This window comes from Fukomys damarensis, unplaced genomic scaffold, assembly GCF_012274545.1.
Source record: "Fukomys damarensis isolate Sample0158 unplaced genomic scaffold, DMR_v1.0_HiC HiC_scaffold_20, whole genome shotgun sequence".
NCBI lineage: Eukaryota > Metazoa > Chordata > Mammalia > Rodentia > Bathyergidae > Fukomys > Fukomys damarensis.
This window is the reverse complement of record NW_022900932.1, coordinates 4242510-4260456: the sequence shown is the minus strand read 5'-3', so window position 1 is coordinate 4260456 and position 17947 is coordinate 4242510. Positions and strand designations below refer to the sequence as shown.

General features: G+C 39.4%; 1 protein-coding gene across 2 annotated transcripts in view; it reads left to right on the top strand.

Annotated features, from left to right (window-relative positions):
- The first annotated feature begins 6 nt into the window (after nucleotides 1-6).
- Nucleotides 7-17947, top strand: part of Stk38 (serine/threonine kinase 38) — a 40417-nt gene continuing 22476 nt past the window's right edge. The window contains exons 1-4 of one of the 2 annotated variants that reach the window (XM_010605374.2): nucleotides 7-88; nucleotides 5766-5898; nucleotides 15091-15142; nucleotides 15847-15969. In XM_010605374.2, coding sequence (XP_010603676.1) covers nucleotides 5768-5898; nucleotides 15091-15142; nucleotides 15847-15969 — 306 coding nt within the window. In that variant the 5' untranslated portion in view covers nucleotides 7-88; nucleotides 5766-5767. Of the gene's footprint in view, nucleotides 89-5762; nucleotides 5899-15090; nucleotides 15143-15846; nucleotides 15970-17947 lie in introns of both variants that reach the window. The other variant, XM_010605375.2, reaches the window with a different exon arrangement.

Below are 17947 nucleotides of genomic sequence, written 5' to 3'. Positions count from 1 at the left end.
GGAGGGCCGCGCCTCTCAGCACGTCGAGACATTGGCCCGGCGGGTGTCTGTGGCTGTTGCCCGCCAGCCCTGCCTCCCCGGGGCTCTGGTGAGTGGCCGCGGCCGTCTCCATCCAGCCCGGGCTTTCCGCTTCCCGACTCCCTTCTCCCGACTCCGTCTAGGCTCCCCCTTTACCGCCGGCGCCCCCTCAGCTCTGTCCTCGCGGCCCTTCGGCTTTTCCAGTCCCTCTGTCCGTCCGTCCGTCCGTCCCCCGCCTGCGTAGTTTCCTTGAGTCTTCTCCTTTCCCAGCCCCTGGCTACCCACCCCGACTTTTCTTTCTTCTCTGAGTGCAGCCGGGGCGGGGAGCCAGACTCCTCTCCTTACCGCGCTGCCAGCATTGTTTGCTCGCTGCCACCAGCCTCGGTCAGCTTTTACCTCCTTTTTACTGCCTCTGGGGTCTAAGAACTAACTCAGACAGAGCAGTCGTTGAAGGTAGAGAAATCAAAAGCCCACCCTGAGCCATGGTACCTTTGAGTGGGACCCTTTAGGGCACTCACCTTCACATAATTTTAAAATCACAGACGTTGTCGTGAAGACTCGGTGGAAAAGGTACAAAGGCAGAGGAAAGGAAAAAAGTCGATAAAAAGAGGAAAATCTGTGTCAGAAAGTGTGCTCGTGGCCAGTAGACCAGGTTCCCAGTTGTGCTCTGAAATGACTGGGAGACAGAACGGTAAACTCATTCTTTCTAAAATGCGAAGAGGAAGGCAGTGAAATAACTTCAGTGTCTTCGCTCCCTGACAGCTCGCCTTAGCTGTGAATTAGCCAGCTAGTGCGTTTGGTTCCCCTAAACATCAAAACAGTCACAGCCGCAGGAACAGGCCCCCTCCCCACCGTAAACATTACAAATCAGCTTCCTCTTGGGAGGACAACTCTGTCCTCCATCTCTGCAACCAGAACCATCCTGTGTTCCATCCTTCTCTCCTTTTACATAAAGAAACGGACATCAAAAAGGCGTGCGTTCCTAGTTAAATTATTTTAAGGTGTTAAGTGCACCACAATAAGGTAGGGGAAGAATATTAAAACAAGTATAGATCATGGTGAATGCTTCCAATGCATTACAATTCAAAAGCGATTAAATATACCACTCAAGGAATCCTTTTAGCCTCAAGATTGAATTGCACGATGAAAGGTAATGGATTGTCAAAGTACTGGTGAGAGTTAGGACATTTATAGAGATAACAGAGTATGTACTACTGTAAAGTCAATCACTTGCGGGCCTGTAATTGCTGAACTCAAAAGGCAGAGACAGGAGGATCTCCATGAATCTGAGGCCAGTCTGAACTGTGTAAGTGAGATCCTGTCTCAAAAAACATCAATCAAGTCATCCTGTCATAACCATCTAGATTGAATAAAACAGTGGTTTTCATTTAACTGTATTTTGAGTTTGGTATCCCTATTGATTTAGGAGAATCACATCTTTCTGTGAGTTTTTAAAAACTTGTAAAGAATTTCTCACCTAATTCTGCAGAGTTGAAGGAGGATGAAACAAACTTACAGGACCAGGATCCCAGTGACTTGTGGATTAGGGCCGGAAGGCTTGAATATGCGAAAAGCACTATTTGTATAAAAAGTACTTGGTTGGCTCAGTAAACCTATGAATTACTTTTCGGCAATATTAATTGTATCTTTTGATTAAAATTATTAGAATTAGGTGAAATTTTTGAGTGGAGGAAGAGAAGGAGGGTTTGAAGAAAGGTTGAAGGGAAAGACAGAGCCGAGTATGGTGGTACAGTCCAGTAATTCCAGGTATTTGAGAGGTCAAGGCAACAGGATGGCAAGTTTGAGGCCACTCTCGGCAATTTAGGAAAACCCTATCTCAAAATAAAAAAAGTAAAAAAAAAGAAAAAAAATGAAGACAAGAAGGAGGAATGGATGGGACTGTAGCAGGGAGGTAGAGCCCTTGCCTACCATGTACAAGGCTCTAAATTTTATCCCCGGTAAAGATTGTATTGTCCTTATATATGAGTATCTTTGAGAACACTTAGGTCTTGGTTACTATTTTCATTGCTGGGACAAAATACCCAACACCTATGAGTTAAGGGAGGAAAGGTTAATTTAGCTCATAACTTGTAGAGGTTTCAATCCATAATTGGCTGCCTCTAAGGGAAGGTGGTCTGGCAGACAGACATCACAGAGGAGAAAGTTTATAGAGGGCAGAAGGTAGCAAAGCAAGCAAGGGGCCTTAGCAGCTTTTTTCTGCCCCTTTTATACTCTGTCTAGGCTATTGGGTTTAGGGCGATGCCAGACCAATTAGTGGACTGATCTAGTAATCACACACTCTAGATCCAGCTACCTCTGAAAAAGGCCCACAAATGACCACATGAAGCTATGGGGGGGGGCATAGAGACAAACTGTAACACTTACTGTCTTTTTTTTTTTGGTATTGGAGATCTAATCCACTTCTTTCACACTGACCTATCTGCCTAGCTCTTTTTATTTTTTATTTTGGGACAGGGTTTCTTTTCACTAAGTCACTAAATTGCGCAAGCTGGGCTTGAATTTGTGATATTTCACCCTCAGCTAGGGATTACACGAATGTATTACCACACCCACTTCCTTTTTAATTTTTTTAAAATTTTAAGAAATGACAATTTAAGTCAAAACTTTTTCTTAGTTTTTATGTACACATCACTGTAAATGTACATCTTTGTTCATTAGCTTTGTTGACCAAAATCACTAAATCACTAACTTGTTCAATTTATTCTTTTTTTTTAAGTTTATATTTGCAAAAAGTCTTTTTTTTTTTTTTTATTTACTCTTTTTGGTTGCTCATTTATTTATTTATTTATGTGGTGCCAGGGATTGAACTCAGGACCTTGTGCTTGGGAAGCAAGTGGTGGAATCACTGAGCTAAATCCCTGGCCCCTGGTTGCTCATTTATATGGACAGCATTGTCTTAAATGCTCTCAAATCGTATTTTTATATTGAAGTTATTTCAGTTGTTAAAATGTAACTACATATATGTAAAGAGTCCCCAAGAATTTTCTGACAGAGAAGTACACAGCCCTTACTTGTTTTTTACTTCGTTTTTAGTTCTCATTTTAAACTTTGTTCATTAAACACAGAGTGCATGTGGTTTTCATTGTGGGTGGAGGGGTTCTCATTGTGAGTGGAGACTGACAAATAAGGAACCACACCCATGCTTCATAAACCAGAGTTTTTTTTTGGTTTTTTTTTTTTTTACAAATTCCTCCAGTAATATCCAAAACCCATTTCAGTTTGCTTTGGTATTAGTAAAAACCATAAAAAACAACATTTTATACTAAGGTAGCCCTGAGTACAATGTCTTGAATTTTTCATTACAGAACCATTTTTGCACAAAATAAATAAAAATGTTAAACTCTGAGGTAGAACCTTGTTTTTGAATCCGCCGTAAAGAGATTACTCTGTATGTTAATTTTTTGCCCAAGTATTTTTTTAAAAACTGCTAATGTTAAGCCTTTTTCATAGTAATAACAAGTGTTTTCATATTCCATACAAGTCTTGTTTAATCCACAGAACAATCTGAAAGACTACTAAGTATTAAGGGAGGAATCTTTAAGAAAACTTTTCGTAGAATGCACTTTCTTTGTAAATGGCTCTTGGACCCTCTTGATTTTTACTCAGCTTTATATTGGGATGAAAAGATAATCAAATCATAGGGGAAGAAGGTATGATAAAGATAAAATATTGAGCACTATTCCCAGTGGTGGAGCAGGTAAGTTTTAGGGAACAGTATAGCCAAGTGTGATAATATATGGAGAAAAATGCGGTTTTAAATTTAGGAAAAAAAGTTATATAAATTTCTAACCTGTTTGTGTCTCTCTTTCTAGTATTAGGGATTGTCAGGGTTACATCTGAGCCCTTTTTTTATTTTATATTTTGAAATATATGACTTTGCTTAGTTGCCCGGGCTGGACTCAGATTTGTGATCCTCTTTTGCCATGCCTGCCTGGCCAAGTACAAGGTCCTGAGTTTGATCCTCTGTTCCGCAAAAAGAAAAAAAAGAAAAAAAAAAAGTGTGATCCTCCTGCCTTATCCTCCCAGGATGTTGATATTATAGGCATGTTCCACCATGCCCAGCTGGTATTGTTTTTTTCTTATGTAAAATGAGGAAGTTAGGATCTCTTGTTTTTAAGGTGTCTTCCATCACTGCCATTGTGATTGTATTTTTTCCTTTGTGATATTGTCTCCTTTATAGGTCTTTATTGTAACTTGTAAATATAATTAAACAACTAGCATACATTTATCAAATACTTTAAGCTGTCAGAGCATGTATAGGCCTGTGCATTTTAATCATAGATTAGCTTTTTAAACTATAGAAATAGAAAACCTAAAAGTTATACTCCAGTAACAGTACATACTTATTGAAGAAAATATAGGAAAACATGGTAAAGCCCAAGCCAGAATAAAATTACCTATTCTATTCTCACTACCTAGAATTAAACCACTAACATTTTATGTATCTCTGACAGTTCTATATCTACATATGATGTGCACATATAATAAAAACATAAAAGTGAGGTCATGATATACATTTTGTTTTATACAATCTGTTCTTTTTGTCTTGATTAGAAGGATTTTCTTTGACATTAAATAATTAAATATATTTTAACTGTTTACTTATTTTCATGGTTGGTCTGTGACCCAGAAACCCCACCCATACTTTTGTTGAATTTTGTTTTTGTATATACACGTTATTTCTGATTTTCTTTTGTCATTACAGTGCTATATTGAACACCTTGTGTATGAATCATTATGGGTCTACCCTGATTATTTTCAAGGTAGTTTCCTACATGGCAAAGAATGTTACTATGTGTATATAGTCTTTTTAATTTATGCACGTGGTATTGTAATCTTGTTCTCTTCCTTTCAAAAAATACATTATAGTTGTTGTAAAGGTACAAGTAGAGTTGCTTCTGATTGTTGTTTTTTCCTCTTTTTAAAATTTTATTATATTTTATTGTACTGGGTATTGAACCTAGGACCTGGTGTGTGCTAGCCAAGCACTCTGCCACTGAGCTATTTCCTTAGCCCTTTGTCTTTTCTTTTCTTCCTTCCTTTTTTTTTTGTACTTGGGATCAAATTTTGGACTTTGCACTTGAGAGGCAGGCTAAATCCCTGAGATCTAAATCCCTGGCCCTTGTCTTTTCTTTTTTGGGATAATGTCTCTTTAAGTTGCCAGGCTGCCCTGAAATTTGCAATCTTCCTGCCTCAGCCTTCTGAGTAGCTAGTATTACAGATGAGTACTGCCACATCCAGATACATGGTATTTCTGGCATGCATCCGCTTCATTTTATTTATTATTAAATTGGTTCCAACTTCTCCTAACAGAAAAAATGGCACAATGAACATCCTTTATTTAATGGAGCAGTCAAGGCCGTGGATTTGGCTCAGTGGTTTTGCTCCCTGCCTTGCAAGTGCAAGGGCCCGAGTTTGAGCTCTGATACCAAAACCAACCAGTTAAATAAAAGGCCTTGGGATAGAGGCTCAGGTACTTAATGAACAGTCTGTGTATGTTCCCTTAAAAATTTGTGTGATAATTTCTCTAGTCTTTCTATATAAGAGTGGAGTTTCTGGGACCTTACTATGTGCTTATTTTCACTAAGTATCATATTATGTGTATTATGTGTATGTCTTCCAGCAAATTTGTACCAGTTTATGTTCCTTCCAGTGGGGCTGCAGAGTGCATAATTGGTTTATGCTAACTTGAAGACTTTTACTCCTTCTCTCTTTGATTCTAGCAGCCATGGCAATGACAGGCTCAACACCTTGCTCATCCATGAGTAATCATACCAAGGAAAGGGTGACAATGACCAAAGTGACACTGGAGAATTTTTATAGCAATCTCATCGCTCAACATGAAGAACGTGAAATGAGGTAAAGAATTGTTTGAAAAATTACATAATAATTGTGGCATTTGTGTCCAGTATTGTAAAAGACACTCATGGTATTGTTGACAGGAGGCCAGAGTAGTACTGGCCATGTTACAGCCTTCCCCACTATCATGCTATGACAGTGCGACATGTTTCCAAAGGCCTTGCCCCTTGCTGGCAGATCTGGGTTTAGAATCCTACCTGTGTCATTCAGTGCTGTATGAGGCTGGCCCTAGTTCCTTAGCGTTTCTGTGTGTTACTTCCCACATCATGTTGATGGAGACACTACTACTTGTCTTGCAGGATTTCTGTGGAGTTAGATATAGCAAGTTAATACTCACCATAATAATCACTTACCTGTTAGTCAATTTTTTATTGCTATAACAATACCTGCGAAAAACAATTTAAAAGAGGAAAGATGGATTTTGGCTCACATGGTTTAAATCCATGGATGGCTCTGTCACTTTGGGCCTGAGGTGAGGTAGAGCATCATGTCATTGTGACTGTGTGACAGAGGCCGCTCCTCACCTCATGGCAGCCAGGAAGTGGAGAGAGCCAGAAGGGGCCGGGACAAGATACAGTGCCCAGGGTCATACCTGCATGACTCCCTTTTACTAGCTCCCATCTTCCAAGTTTCTGTTACCCCCCAGTAATGTTGTCAAATTGACAGCCGTGCATGGATTAAGTTATCGATGAAGTTAAAGCCCTCATGATCCCAAACTTCACCTCCAAACACTGATGCGTCCACTCAGCCTTCAACATGTGACCTTTTGGGGAACATTCTAGATTCAAACCCTAGCACGTAGTTAATAGTAATAGTAGCAACTGTTTTTACCGATCTGGTGTATATACTCTGTGTAGTACCTCATAGTTAAACATGCTTTCTACAACATTTTATAATGAAAGTATTCAGAAGTACAGAAAGGTTGAAGAAATTGTACAGGGAATACGTTTATGCATATTATGCAGATTCTTTTTTTTCTTGTATCCGGGACTGAACTCAGGACCTTGGCACTTGGCAAGGCAGGCGCAGTGCCACTGAGCTAAATCCCTGGCCCAATGCAGATTCTGTAATAACCGTGTATCTATCATTCTACCCCTCTGTTGTTCATTAATGCATCTTAAGCTTTTGCCATCCTTCAAAGTATATTGCAGACATCAGTATGCTTTACTTCTGAGTGTTTCTGCTTGAATAACATTTGGTATAGTTCCATATTTATATGTATATTTTGGGGTATAAAATTTACCTACCATGAAATATAAAAGTTGAAAGGTACTCTTTGACAAAGGTTTACACCTGTATAACTTAAAACCCCATCAAGATGTAAAACATTACCATTCTCCCAAAAGTTTTCGTGCCTCTTGCTCCTCAACCTTAGGCAGCCACTTCGTGATTTTTGCTTCCACCATAGATTAGTCATGTCTGTTCCATGCAAATGGAACATGTAAACTTCATATACTAAGTACTCATTTGAGTAAGGTATCTTTCAGCATGTTTTTGAGGTTCATTTGTTTCACTCTCTATGTTCCTTTTTACTGCTGAGTACCTTATGTTTTCTGATTTACTTCATTGTATTTAAATATTCTCCTGTTGATAAACATCTGGGCTCTTTCCAATTTTGAGCTGTTTTGAATAAGCTTCCATAAACATTTCTCTACAGTTTTTTTTTTGTGTGTGTGAATATTTGTTTCAGTTCTCAAATACCTACAAGTAGAATTGCTAGATCATAAACATAAATAGGTATATATTGGTTTTTTGTTTTTTGGTTTTTTTTGGTACTGGTACTGGGGATTGAACTCAGGACCTTGTGCTTGCAAGGCAGGTGGCAGAACCACTAAGCTAAATCCCTGGCCTGATGTTAAACATTTTTGTGTGCATTTTGGCCATTGTATATTTTCTTCTTTGATGTATTTGTTAATTTTTTTTTTCAATACTAGGATTGAACTACCCAGGGCCTTAGGCATGCTAGGCAAGCATTCTTTCACTGAGTCACATCCCTGGCCCTTGGCTTTTGGGGGGTTTTGTTTTGAGACAGGGTCTCACTGTGTAGTTTAGTCTAGCCTTGAACTCATTATGTAGCCTAAACTGGCCTCAAAGTTGTGAAGATCCTCTGCCTCTGCCTCCCAAGTGTTGGGATTATAGGCATGTGCCACCACACCTGGTAATAAAAAATACTATTTTGAGATAGGGTTTCATTAAGTTCCTAAATTGCTTAGGCTGGGTTTGAATTTGTGATTGTCTGCTTCAGTCTCCCAGAGGGCTGGGATTATAGGAGTGTGCCACCATTTTGGGCTACTTTCCTTTCAATCTGTTCACCTTTTCTTTCTATTTCTTTCCTTATTGTACTGGCTGGGACTTCCAATAAAATATTGAATAGAAGTGGTAAAAGTGAGTATCTTTGTTTTCTCCTCAACTTGAGTGATAACCCCCCATTGCAGGATTAGTTGTAGGTTTTTCAGAGATGTTCTTTTCAGGTTAGGAAGTTTCCTTATATTACTGTTTGGCTGCAAGGTTTGTATTTTGTTGTTGTTACTGTTTTTGTGGTGCTAGGGATTGAACCCCGGGCCTTCTCACTGAACTACATCCCCAGGCCTTTTTAATTTTTAGGCTGGGTTTGAACTTGTAGTCTTTCTGCCTCAGCCTCTCAGGGTACTGAATTATGGTAGTGCCACATGCCTGAGTCAGTTTAGAGGTTTTTTTTTTTAATGAGTAAGTATGGAATTTTGTAAAAAATTTTTACTATGTCTTTGTAATGATCACATTGTTTGTCTCCTTTATTTGTTTAATATGGTAAATTACATGGACTGATTTTTGAATGTTAGACTAACCCTGCCTTCCTGAAGTAAAACCCTCTTGGTCATCATGTATGTTTATAGGTCTATTTAGGGAATCACTTCCGATTGATTCAAAGCCCAGGGCATCTGAGGACCCTTAAGGACATGACCCTGCCATCTAACACATGAGCACAGTGGGACACACTTATGTAAGCACAGACTACTGCACACGCAGTACACGGTTATGTAAAGACATAGTGACGTAAAGCTGTGTAGTGGCCTGTGTAAGGGCCGACAGGAATAAAGATACTCTTGTTGGCTGTTGCTAAGGTTGGCTCCGCATGTGCTTTCTTTTTGTTGGGAGCCTCACCTGTGAAAATACCCCTTTGGCCCCTGACCCTTACAGTGTATATGTTGCTGGATTTGACATGCTGTTTGCAGACCTATTTTTCAAGTGTAAATCGTAATTTACATGGAATATATGGCTTGACTTTAAATATGCAGTCGTATAAGTGGAATAGAGGGGCATTTTTTATCTGGTTGTGGCCAGCTACTGTTCACTTAAGTAAACATGCCTGCATTGTCCCTAAGGAAAATTCAGAGATAAATTTTCATAGTATATAGCATGTGGAACCTGTGGAGATAGTTATTGTTAAATGCAACTACTCTTTAAATTAGAGAGATTATAATTGTAATTGTAATTATAAATCTTTTTTTTTTTTTTTGGTACTGGCAATAGAACTTGGGACCCTTGTGCTTGCGAGGCAGGTGGTGGAACCACTGAGCTGAATCCCTGGCCCTTATAATTGTAATTACAAAGCAAATATTTGTGAATTTTGATGTAGCTATTTTATTTCATAGTAGTCTGTTGGTTTTTATCCTGTTGGTTCTGCCCTAGCTGTGGTTTGTCTTTGATGTACTTCACATTCTCCAGGAACAAGATGAAATATGATTTTATTTACATTGTTAATAAATGTTATGTGATTATACCTCCAAATAGGGAGGGCTAAGTTAGCTCTTTCTTTCATTTTATAGTTCTAAAATTAAAACGGTTTCCCAAAGCTTTTGATTGTTTTGCTATTATTTGTCTTGTGGTGGCTGTGAATGGAACCCTAAGCCCCTGAGATATATCCTCAGTTCTGCCCCCAACCAAAAGACTAAATAAATGAAAAAACAGATGGTAAGAAAGAATGTTAGCCAGACACGGGGGTGGCACAAGCCTGTAATTCCAGCACTCAGGAGGCTGAGGCAGGAGGATCACTCTAAATTCACAAATTAGAAGCCAGCCTAGGCAACATAGTGAGTTCAAAGCTAGCCTGAAGTACATAGTGAGACCTTGTCTCAAAAAAGAATGTTAGACATTTGAGAGAGTTACAAAGTTTGTATTAACTTTTTTTTTTTTGATACTGGGATTGAACTCGGGTCCTTGCGCTTGCAAGGCAGGCCACCGAGCTGCTGAGCTAAATCCATGGCCCTAACTTTTGTCATTAGCAATTCAATTATTTTTCATTAGAAAAAGAAACAATAGATATCTGAGCCTTTAGAACCTGTATCAGTTCAGTTGGGTGTGGTGGTTCATGCTTGTAATCCCAGCACTCTGAATGGCTGAGTAAGAAGGATCACATGCCCAACCTTGGTGATTTGGTGAGACCTATCAAAATAGAAAAAATAGCCAGGCATGGTGTCACACACCTGTAATCCCAGCACTGGGGAGGTTGAGGCAGGAGGATCGCTGTGAGTTCGAGACCAGCCTGGGCTCCATAGTGAGTTCCAGGTCAGTCTCAACTACATAGTAAGACCCTGTCTCAAAAAGAAAAAGAAAAAAAAAAAAAAAAAAAAGGCCGGGGATATAGCTCAGTACAAAGTCCCTGGGTTCATTCCTCAGTACTGCAAAAAGAAAAACAAAACAAGACACAGCAGTATTTGCTTGTAAATTGGTTTCGTTTTTTGCTCTCCTTTTTAGAACTGATAACTAGGTTTGGTTAGTTTATACAGTTTGATAAGACTTTTAGGTTTTATTGCTACAAAATTGAAATAAGTGATTGGCAGGAGCTAGCTCAGCAATAAGTAAACTAAAGTTATCCTGTCAGAAGTGAGTTTTCAAAGTTTAGGTGTTATGGTGAGGTATCATAGAACCTTGGTAAACAGAATTTTGGTCATATGAGACAACTGACAGTGAAAGGACATTTGGCTATTGGTACGTAGCTAGTAACCCACATGGCAGTTGGAAATAATCTCTGTAATTTACATGCAGTTTATGTGCTGATCCATTTTAGTAGAGCGTACAGTGTGCTCTACTACTTTGTAAAGAAAGAATTTATTGCATGGGGAGAAATGTCCAAAGTCTGGAGATAGAAGAAACGCTGAAATATTTTGGGATTACTTCCTGTATACAAGTTAAATAGCAGTTTCATATAAACACTATGGCAAGTTTCACAGATAAGGTTTACAAACACCCCCACCTCCTCCAGGAAAGTGTCCATCACACAGTGCTGCAAAATGCTCCCTGATATTCTCCTACATTCCTGGCATTTTCAACTGCCTAGAGTCCCCTTTGCACTTTCAGCTTTACTTTGATAGCTTCAAGCATGTCCTTCTCAGGGGCTCCTGGTAGGTGCTATGTGACCATGTCACACAATTTTTCCTGGCCTCCCAGGCCTTCTTTTGAAATCTGAGTGAAAGCCTCCATGACCCCAAACTCTTGCATTCTGCATGCCTGAAAAACCATTACCATGTGGATGATACCACAGTCTGCGGCCAGCTCCAGGACTAGCCTGGTCCCTTTAAACCAAGGCTGCAGAGGCCTCTGAATGCCTAGGTTGTTGAACTTGGGGGACATACTTCTCTAGGTGGCCCTGAATGAGTACGACTCACAAGGCTCTCTCCTCAAAGCAGTCTTTCAGAGGAGTTTACTCTTTTTTTTTTTTTTTTTTTTTTTTGGTGGTACTGGGGACCAAACTCAATTCCTTGTGCTTGCGAGGCAGGCTCCGGAACCACTGAGCTAAATCCCCAGCCCAGGAGTTTACTCTTGTACATTTTTGAGCCTGCAGTAGGTATGCTGTCACCATTTCCAGAGATGTCCTGAAAGCATCTTTCCTATTGTCTGGCTGTAAAGTACTTGACCCCTTTTAAATGCCTACCTTTTCAGCAGGCTCTCCATGGCCCTAACTTTACAGGGGATTCCTTTCTGGACAAGTTGCAGGTCTTTTTTGTTTTTTTGTTTTTCTAATTCAGCTCTGCTTTGTGGTCCTGATTCTCATTGTAAATCTGGCAGAAAGCAGCCAGCAGAACTCATGCTGCCACCTGAACAAGAGGCTGCCTTGACATTTTCTTCACTAGATCCACCAGTCTACTATCTTTAAATTCAGCCTCACACAGTCTTAGGACATGAACTCGTCAGTGTTTTAATCCACTGTTCAGTTTAGTCCTTCTCCCATGTTCCAGTCGCCTTCCAATAGCCCTACCTCTGAATACATGAGACTTTGGGGACATTTTGGATTTGAACCATAAAATTAGCTAACCTGGCACTGCTATCAGCAGTATACCTATGAAGGGGCCTGTTATTTTTATTTTTTTTATTGTGAACATTTAAAAACAATCAGTAATGCAGTGAGCCTGCCTCCAGTATATTCATCTTTCAGGTTTGATCATTGTTAAGACTTTGCAATACTTGCTTCATTTATCTCACTTTATTGATTGATTGCAGTGTTGGATGTGGAACCCGGGGATGGACTGTGAGCTACAGCTCCAACATCTTAATTTTTTTAATCCTAAATTAAGGTTTCACTAAATTGCCTAAACTGGCCTGAAGCATGTAAGCCTCCTGATGACTAGGAAGTGTTTGGCTTCATTGTATTTTTTCTTGCTATCGTGTTTAAAAGTAAATTACAGATAGCTTTCATTTTGCTTCAGTAAACATCTCCAAAAATATGTTCATTTTCTTGCATAATCAAAATGTCGTCATGACTCTGACCATGTTCACAGTAGTTCCTTTGTATAATCCTATAGAGAATGTCCTTTTAAAGCCCTCTTTTAGGCTTGCTTGCTATTTTGGTTCTCAAGGTCTTTGTAGACCAGATCCCAGTAAGTCATTATCATGATAGATTTTTTTTTCCTAGATACTTTATTAAAATAATCTAATTTTGTTCAAGGAGTTAATTCTGATAATTTATTCCCAGACCGGTGTTTGACTGAAGCCAGTTTCATTGCACTGGCAGTAAAATTGTGGAAAACCTCCAAGTTTGTATGTAGATTTGAAATAGAGTCATAAGGACCCAGTTCTGTGACACTAGGTAGCATGTTAGATTTGGAACCCAGCCTGGTACAGTCAAACAAACAAACCAAACAGTAGAAGGAGATAGGATGGCACAAAAAGAACTGACTGTAGTTATGGAATGCTCTGACTTTTCTTACTCTTCCCTTCTTCAACTATGTAACCACTGACATTCTTGAAAGTATCAACAGAGCAACCTTCCCCTCTCATGCATATGCATAGATGTGTATCTGAAAGTATTCTGGGAACTGAGAGAAGAGACATTGGACGTTGGGAGCTAGGTAGATGTTTTTTTCTATCAGGATCAAATGGATCTTTTTGCCTTCTGAGAGTTTGGGCACAAATTTTTTGTTTGTTTGTTTGGTTGGTTGGTTGGTTTTTTTGAGACAGGGTCTCACTATGTAGTTGAGACTGACCTAGAACTCACTATGTAGCCCAGGCTGGTCTCGAACTCACAGTGATCGTCCTACCTCAGCCTCCTGAGTGCTGGGATTACAGGTGTGCACCACCACACCCGGCTTGGGCGCAAATTCTTATTCATTGTTTGGTTCTATAGATTTGTTACCTGAATTCTAACAAAGTGTTCATTTTAACAAAGCACTGTTACTGTAATAGATATTCATTGACAAAAATGAAACAATGTTCCTCTCTAGGTTTCCTGTCTTGGTTAGTGGCAACATTTTCCCTCCAGATAAGAAAATCTACTTTCCCCATGATTCCTATTGCCAGTTGATCTTGTTTGCAGTAGATCCTTTCACTTTATTCTGGTTTTCCAGACTGAGTACCAGATCTTTATTGCACATTTGAGTTAATAAAATAAGTTTGAGTTGGCCTCATCACAGTTGCTTGCACATGTGTTGGTCCATCAGCTCCTCATGACTGCTACAATAGCGGTTTTAGCACATCACTCCCTTGCATACAAGCCTCTCTTAGCTCCCAGTTGTCTTCATAGAAAGCACCAACCTGAAGTGCCCTGTGAATCAGTCCCACTAGGCTGTATGCCCTTGTTTCAGCACACGTATTCTTCCCTGTATTTGGAATGCTGAGATTATTTATTTATTTTTGCAGTACTGGGGATTGAATTCAGGACCTTGGGCTTGTAAGGCAGGTGCAGTGCCACTGAGCTAAGTCCTGGCCCCTTTTATTTTTTTATTAATAAATTTTATTTTATTTTATCTTATTCCCTCCTCAAGCCCCCTCCCCTTCCTATGTACGAAACCTTTGTTTCCATTTTTTGTGCTTTCTTTTATTATGCTGAATAAATGAAGGTTCTTTAGGGAAGTTTTCCTTATTTCTTTTAACTTTATAAAGTCAGGATGAGACCGTAGATCAAAAATCTTCGTAGGTGGAGGTTGTGAGGGTAGCTCAGTGGTAGAAGGTCCTGAGTTCAGTCCTTAGCACCCCCCAGAAAAAGCCTTAGATGCAGTTTCTAAACTAAGGCTCAGTATTTCAGTGACTTGGTGTGCCAGGTTTTGGTAGTGGTGCCAATCACCTTTTTTGACACCCCTCCCCAATCTCTGCATTCTGTCTTTACCTTTGTTGATTGTTACTGTTTGCTTTTGGGAAGGAAGAAGAGGAAGATGAAAATGAAGTAGGTTTCAGTCAGAGGGAGATAAATGCCTTGATATCAAAGAAGTTATCAAACACCAGCTATTTTGTGGTTTGGCGAGGAGAATATAACTGTATAGGGGAGAAAAGGAGAAGATTTGGTTTTGAAATAAGATTCTTTGATGCGTTAATATATAATTTTTCCAAAATATAGGACTAACAGAGATTGGGAATCTTTTCACTTCTAGTATAGTAATTTTTAAATTTTAAGGCATTGTAGATTTACCTGCTTTTTGTCTTTTTTTTTTTTTTTGGTACTGGGGATTGAACTCAGGACCTTACACTTGCCAGGCAGGCATGGTGTTAAACTTGAGCTAAATCTCTGGCCCATGATTTTGTCATTTTATCAAACAAGTTGTTTTCCAGTTGTGGGGGTGCACACCTGTAATCCTACCACTCAGGAAGCTGGGTGGGAGATGACTGCAAGTTCAAGGCCAGCCTGGACTATGGAGAGAGTGAGACCCTGTCTCAAAAAAAAGTTACATTTCCATAGAAAGTTATTCAGGTGTTTTATCATATATTTTTTCTTGTTTGTTTTAGACAAAAGAAGTTAGAAAAAGTGATGGAAGAAGAAGGCCTAAAAGATGAAGAGGTAATCCAGTTAACTTTGGTACCCAGGGGAGGGGTTTTGGCTCAGACTTAGAGGAGTTTTAGGGGTAACATGCTTCTAAATTTGGGAGAATTATTAAGAGAGGAAGACTTCGCTAGGATAGTTATAATAATCAGTTAGGTTTAGAATTCTAACAAAAAGAAAGGATAAAATAAAATTAAAAAACAAGGTATAGTGTTCTTACAGAATTCATTGAGAAAACTCCATAGTGAGGCAGATTTCTGAAGTCATTGTCTAGGCAAAGACGTGTGTGAAGTTAACCCTCTTGCCCCCTGCCCACAGGTGCAGGAGAGAATAAGGCTGTGTGAACATCTAGGGGCAGTGTGGGAAAGCTGTAGAAGTAGGAGGAATCACACAGAACCCTGGTGGTGGAGACAGACAAAGTAGTTGTAGGAATGATTAAAAGTTAAAGCATGATGAGTTGTATTGTGTGGGAAAGGAAAGTGTTGGTCTGTTCCCGTTCTTAGAAATGTTTGAATAATGGGTTGCGAGTGGATTGGTCGGAGTTCTCGGAGGAGGCAGCCTTTGCTCAGTATGGCCTGCTTGTTGTGTCTGAAGGCCAGGGAAGGAGGAAGCTACCTCTTAATGGCCCTGCTTTCCCGCTGGGCAAGACGTAAATGACTTCATTGCAGAATTTCAGAATTGCAGCTCCGTCCCTTTCTCTTCCTCCTCTATTTAAACGTTAGAAACGACTCAGGAGATCGGCACATGCTCGGAAGGAAACAGAATTTCTTCGTTTGAAGAGAACAAGACTTGGATTGGAAGATTTTGAGTCCTTAAAAGTCATAGGCAGAGGAGCATTTGGTGAGGTAAAAACTACAGCTATTTGTAAAGTACAAAAATTGGCCAGAACTTCAAAGCTTCTAACGTACCCTAAATTAGGGTTATTGGTATAACCAAAATATATGGGATTAAGGTGGGCTAGGTGTGCAAGACCCACATGTTAACTGCCCTGTCTGGCCTTCTTCTCCCTTCTCTTCACTGTCCAAGATCTCTGTTCTTCTCGGTTTTGCCAGAGATTATGTTAGTGTTCTAAGTATTGATTTAGAGGAGACTTGAAAGTTTGAAGGAAATTATTGCGTAGTTCTTTTCTCCTGTAAACATGACCAGAACTCGTTTTATAAGGATCAACTCAAATCTTGGGTGGTGTATATACTGTCCCACTCTATGCATCTGTTGAGTATGGGGCCAGCAGTTGAGCCCACATCCTCCTGAACTCTTGCTTTTCTCAGTATCACACTGCTTTTCCAGAAGCAAACTAACTGTATCACCACCCATTATGTCTTCCAACAGATTAATACAGCTCTAAAAAGATGGTCATAGGCTGCAGAATTTATAGAGGAATATAGAATTGAAAGCATTTGCACTTTTGCTCTAGCCACCCCTCCCCCGGCCTCAGGCATGTGAGGCAGGTATCTTTCTATTACTGAGCTACATTCCCAGTCCCCAGTCCTTTTTCAAATTTTATTTTGATACAGAGAGTCTGGCTAAATTGCCCAGGGTGGCCTTGAACTTGCCTCACCCTTCCAAGTAGCTGGGATTATAGTTATGCACCACCATACCAAGTTGGTCAGTTACTTGATCACAAGCGCAGTCTGTTGAGGCTATCTGAACACGCCCATGCAGGGTCTTTCTCACTAATGGGAAACATCTAGCATGGACAATCTACTGATAATGATAGTTACATTATTTTATAGAGGGGAGGAGCATATTATTAAAAACCAGTACTGGCCGGGGATTTAGCTCAGCGGTTCAGTGGCCTGCCTTGCAAGCGTAAGGACGGGAGTTCAATCCCCGGTACCCCAAAAAAAAAACCCAGTACCCAGGGGAATTGTAATATTTCAAAGATAAAGATAAAATTAATTCCTCAGTGGTCAAAATTCCTGATGCCCCCTTGAGAAAGGGAAAGTACTCTTAAAAGTATTTCTGTACTTTAATCCTATAATCCTAGCACTCTGAGGGCTGAGGCAGGATTTAAGTTCGAGCCCAGCTTGAGAAATTTAGAGACTTCGCAAGATCTTGTCTCAAACACACACACACACTAATAAATACAAATGTAAGAAAAGAAAAAGGGCTACAAATGTGTCTCAATGTGAAGGCCCTGAATTTATTCCCCAGTATCCCAAAAAGGATAAAAGATTTTCTGTTCAGGAGGAAGGGACATGAGACTTGATCAGGAAAACATGAAAAAAGATACAGGGAAAATAAAATTTCCTTATCTTGGGACAGAAGGGGAGGATGTACAAGAACTTGCCAAGAAGCTTTTCTTTTGGTTTGTAGACCATTTTTATTTGTTTCATCACAGAATTACTGTTCTCTTTTAAAACTTTGGAAAATATAAAAGAAAAACTGTATGAAACCTTGTTTCCCTAAATAAACACTTTAGAGTTATTTTTTAACTTCCAACTTTTTTTTATGTATGAGCTTTTACTGTTTTTTTATAATCATTTATTTATCTGAGCTAACTGAATGATACATGTGAGGAATTTAACTAGTTTTAAGAGTTTCAAAATACACTTTTAAATTGGATTGGTTTGTTCAACTAGAGGGGCCAACAGTGTTGCAGTATGGAGATACTTTGAGGATGTGTCTGGCATTTTGAAAATTTGAAAAATATGCTCTGTTTTTTTCTCCTAGTTGCTTATATTCAAATTATAATACTTTCTCAATTTAAATTATTGCTTTCAGGCCCTGGGTTTTATTGTCAAACTACAAAAAAATTTTTTTCTTACTATAACACATTAAAGCATTAACCTAGCAGTGTGTTTTTTTTTTTTTTTTTTTTTT